At 45.5% G+C, this 5,211-nt stretch overlaps 1 protein-coding gene across 1 annotated transcript; it reads left to right on the top strand.

The window, feature by feature from the left end:
• The first annotated feature begins 2,352 nt into the window (after positions 1–2,352).
• Positions 2,353–5,211, top strand: LOC148083273 (uncharacterized). The gene is made up of 2 exons (XM_087785950.1): positions 2,353–2,375; positions 2,970–5,211. The coding sequence occupies exons 1-2, from the start codon at positions 2,353–2,355 to the stop codon at positions 5,209–5,211; spliced, it is 2,265 nt and encodes a 754-aa protein (XP_087642076.1).

Below are 5,211 nucleotides of genomic sequence, written 5' to 3'. Positions count from 1 at the left end.
TGGAGGGAGGTTCACTCATGACACTCGAGATTAGCAAATACATTACACACAAGGACGAAATAAATCCTTCAATCTCTGATATTTGACAGAAGCAGGTGATATAAACCCTCACAGTAAGCAAATGATGATCATTGTAAGTAAGTAAGTAAGTCATTTATATTTATATAGTGCTTTTCTAGACCAGGGTCACATTAGAAAAATACTCAAAAAATATATACTAAAATGATGAAGATAACACAGAGAAAAACACAGAATTGTGGAAAATTCGTTTTCCTCAGGGGCCACATTGACTCTGTGGCTGTTATACAGGGCTATCAAGCTTTACTCTCAATTTGAACGTATATCATTTCTTTTCCATTTTTTTAAAAAATATATTGGAGTCCCCCGGGAAGAGTTGGACTCTGTGGCTGGGGCGAGGAAAGTCTGGGCCTCCCTGCTGAGGCTGCTGCCCCCGTGACCCGAACCCAGATAAATTGAAGAGATTTATTCAAAGATTTTAAAGAAAAATAAAACACAGTATATTTCAAATAAAATGCATTAAAAAGGGTTATTATACTGTAAAGGGTATTTAATATTTAATTTAATATACTTTTAATTAAAAAAATATGATTAAAAAACATGAAAAGCACAAATAATAATTGTTGACTGGTGTGAGAGCAACTACCTTTGCTTAAACACCGGTAAGACAAGGGAGATGGTGATTGACTTCAGGAAAAAGTCCCCACCACATCAACCGGTGAGCATCCAGGGCTCGGACATTGAGCTAGTGGACAGCTTCAAATACCTGGGGGTTCACCTCAACAATAAACTGAACTGGTCCACACACATCAACGCCATGTACAAGAAGGGCCGAAGTCGCCTCCACCTCCTGGGGAGACTGAGGTCCTTCGGAGTGTGCAGACCACTTCTAAGGACCTTTTATGACTCTGTGGTAGCCTCTGCTATCCACTACCCTGTGGTCTGCTGGGGAGCAGGCAGCACAGACCGGGAGAGGAAGAGACTGAACAGGCTGGTCACGAGGGCCGGCTCTGTCCTGGGCCGCTCGCTGGACTCGGTGGAGGAGGTGGGAGAGAGGAGGACACTCTCCAGACTATCCTCCATCAGGGACAACACTCTTCACCCACTGCACCTGACCGTGGAGGAGCAGCTCCTTCAGTGGCAGGCTCAGGCACCCCCAGTGTAGGACGGAGCGTTATAGAAGGTCCTTCATCCCAACTGGTGTCAGGATATTTAACTCTCTACTTTAAATATCCTGATGCTAATCCGTAGTGTGTTTTTCTTCTCGTGTGTTTTTTATTTTATTTTTTTCCGTTTTTTATTTCTATTTTATTTTATTTTTATTCTATTTTATTTTGTTAATAGTGTCAAATTTCAATTTTTGTAAATAATTTGTATATTCTTAAGATCGTTTTTATTTTATTTTGTATTATCTCTTTTATTATTTCTTTTTTCCTTGCACTTTATTTTTTTCAACTGCGCTGTTGTGAAAGTGTGTTTCCCCTCTGGGGATGAATAAAGCTTTTCTATTCTATTCTATTCTATAAAAGGAAGAAAAGAGAAGTTAAAAAGTTCTCCAAACAAACATCTTAAAAAGTAAAGTGATCTCCATTGGAAACGACTCTAAATGGTCAATTTCATGGTATTATTTTAACCTCATGTGGGTTGCATTGATGGTGTCAGAGAACCTTGTGTCGCCCAATATTTGCTATAGAGTGATAAGCGCTGGTTGATCATTCAGTAGAAATTAACAAATACTTAAAAAAGAGAAGTTAGATGATTAATAACCAGTATTTAAGTCATTGACAAGGCAACACAAAATGGTTTAAAAAAAAAAACAACAACACATTTTACTGTTTTCATACACAACGAAAAGACCAAAATTCTTTCACTCCACCAAGACCTGAAAATATTAAAACGAAGTAGACATTCTCAGAAAGAAAGCTCAGGAGCAAACCAGCCGCAACACACGTTTGTTTGTCTTTGCTACACAAAGTGCAGACTGACCTGTTGTAGTTGTGTGTATGTGTGTGTGTGTGTGACCTTTTGTGCAGCAGCAGATAAAAAAGTGTTCTAAATTATTTAAAATATCTCTCTGATTACGTGGAGGAAGATTAAAAAAAAGCCGATATGATTGTTATATAAAAAAAATATATATATACTGTTTTGTTGTTAAACAGTTCCCATACTTCTAGTTTGTATCAGGTGTGTGTATGTGTGTGCGTGCCCTTGTGTGTGTGTGTGTGTGTGTGTGTGGATGTGGCAGGTGTTCCCAATTGCTGTGATTGCAGATGCCAGAATAAAATTCAATGAGAAGGGTCTCCTGAGTTATCTGACTCTTTTTTTTGAAGCATCATGGAGGGCATGCATGGAGTCAGGTTAGTGGAACTTGTTTGTTGTACATTTTGTTGTTCTTATGCTTTTATTTGAGCCACAATGATATGTCTGACTGCAGAACATTTATATACTTGTACGGTTAAGAAAATTCTTCAAATTGTAATCTTATTGTTGTGATTATTAAAATTACAACTAGACTTTTAATCTTGCTACACTTCCCTCTTTGTTTTAACTTTAAATTGTATGAACAGTAAATGGTTCTATCGGGCAGTGTTCAAATCGCTGAAATGTCTTGTATACTTTTACCATTTGTGACTTAAATCCCCTTTTATTTGTTCATTTGGTTTACCATTCTATTGTGAATTTGCTCATTGACCTCCGCTTGGAGGAGACAAGCCTAGAGCAGAATAATACATGGATTGTCCAAGCTATAGTGATTTGTCATTCTGTGTCTAAACTTAATGTTGTGACTACTTTTCAGGATTATTTGGCTGTGTCTGCTTTTTGGATCGAGTATCTGTTTTCCAGTGACTCCAGTTGGTGAGTTTAAAGTCACATTGGTGTTAAAAGAATATTTTCTCAAACATTGTTCTCTTAGATAAAAGCGATCCTGTTAAAATTGGATTATCCCCCAGATCAGCCAACCCTCAGTATCGGACCTCACAGTCAAGCCCTGTGGGCCAAGTCCCTTCTGATGGCTATAGCCCTTACTGGTATCAGTTGGCGCAGCAAGTGTATCAACTACCCCAGCAGCAAAGAAATCAACAAGCGACTGCCCCGCTACCCCAGCACCAAGCCCTACTGCAGCAAGACCAGGTGCAGCCGCAGCAGCAATTGTACCTTCCATCTCAGCAGCAAGCACAACTGCCCCAACATCAAGCTGCACCACCACAGCAGCAAGTGCTGAAACCACATCCCCAGCAGCAAGCACAACTGTACCAACAGCAACCTGCACCACCGCAGCAGCAAGTGCTGAAACCACATCCCCAGCAGCAAGCACAACTGTACCAACAGCAACCTGCACCACCGCAGCAGCAAGTACTGAAACCACATCCCCAGCAGCAAGCACAACTGTACCAACAGCAACCTGCACCACCGCAGCAGCAAGTGCTGAAACCACATCCCCAGCAGCAAGCACAACTGTACCAACAGCAACCTGCACCACCGCAGCAGCAAGTGCTGAAACCACATCCCCAGCAGCAAGCACAACTGTACCAACAGCAACCTGCACCACCGCAGCAGCAAGTGCTGAAACCACATCCCCAGCAGCAAGCACAACTGTACCAACAGCAACCTGCACCACCGCAGCAGCAAGTGCTGAAACCACATCCCCAGCAGCAAGCACAACTGTACCAACAGCAACCTGCACCACCGCAGCAGCAAGTGCTGAAACCACATCCCCAGCAGCAAGCACAACTGTACCAACAGCAACCTGCACCACCGCAGCAGCAAGTGCTGAAACCACATCCCCAGCAGCAAGCACAACTGTACCAACAGCAACCTGCACCACCGCAGCAGCAAGTGCTGAAACCACATCCCCAGCAGCAAGCACAACTGCCCCAACAGCAACCTGCACCCCAGTGGCAACAGCAACAAGTGTACCTTCCATCTCAGCAGCAAGCACAACTGCCCCAACATCAAGCTGCACCGCCGCAGCAAGTGCTGAAACCACTTCCCCAACAGCAAGCTGCACCACAGCAACATGTGCTGAAACCACTTCCCCAGCAGCAAGCACAACTGCCCCAACAGCAAGCTGCACCACCGCAGCAGCATGTGCTGAAACCACTTCCCCAGCAGCAAGCACAACTGCCCCAACAGCAAGCTGCACCACCGCAGCAGCAAGTGCTGAAACCACTTCCCCAGCAGCAAGCACAACTGCCCCAACAGCAAGCTGCACCACAGCAGCATGTGCTGAAACCACTTCCCCAGCAGCAAGCACAACTGCCCCAACAGCAAGCTGCACCACCGCAGCAGCATGTGCTGAAACCACTTCCCCAGCAGCAAGCACAACTGCCCCAACAGCAAGCTGCACCCCAGTGGCAACAGCAACAAGTGTACCTTCCATCTCAGCAGCAAGCACAACTGCCCCAACAGCAAGCTGCACCACCGCAGCAGCAAGTGCTGAAACCACTTCCCCAGCAGCAAGCACAACTGCCACAACAGCAAGCTGCACCCCCCCAGCAGCAAGTGCTCAAACCACATCCCCAGCAGCTAGCGCAACTGCCCCAACATCAAGCTGCACCACAGTGGCAACAGCAACAAGTGTACCTTCCATCTCAGCAGCAAGTACAGAAACCACTTCCCCAGCAGCAAGCACAACTGCCCCAACAACAAGCTGCACCACCGCAGCAGCAAGTGCTGAAACCACTTCCCCAGCAGCAAGCACAACTGCCCCAACAGCAAGCTGCACCACCACTGCAGCAACAAGTGCTGAAACCACTTCCCCAGCAGCAAGCACAACTGCCCCAACATCAAGCTGCACCACAGCAGCAAGTGCAGAAACCACTGCCCCAAGAGCAAGCTGCACCACCGCAGCAAGTGCTGAAACCATTTCCCCAGCACCAAGCACAACTGCCCCAACAGCAAACTGCACCCCAGTGGCAACAGCAACAAGTGTACCTTCCATCTCAGCAGCAAGTGCAGAAACCACTGCCCCAGCAGCAAGCACAACTGCCCCAACAGCAAGCTCCCCAGCACCCAATCTTTCCCCACCAGGAACCACTGGAAACTGGCACTGAGACCTCACCACTCTTGCCATCATCCTACATTGTCCAGTCTAGAAATGACTACAAGCGTGAGTTGGAGCTTTACTCCCACTTGAGTTATTCACCAGAGGTAGTACACCATGCTCCAGTCCAAGAAGAAATTAAGATCTAA

The sequence above is a fragment of the Callionymus lyra genome, chromosome 3 (assembly GCF_982586985.1).
Source record: "Callionymus lyra chromosome 3, fCalLyr1.hap1.1, whole genome shotgun sequence".
NCBI classification, from domain to species: Eukaryota; Metazoa; Chordata; class Actinopteri; order Syngnathiformes; family Callionymidae; genus Callionymus; species Callionymus lyra.
The sequence above is the reverse complement of the archived record's forward strand: the minus strand, read 5'-3'. Positions and strand labels throughout refer to the sequence as shown.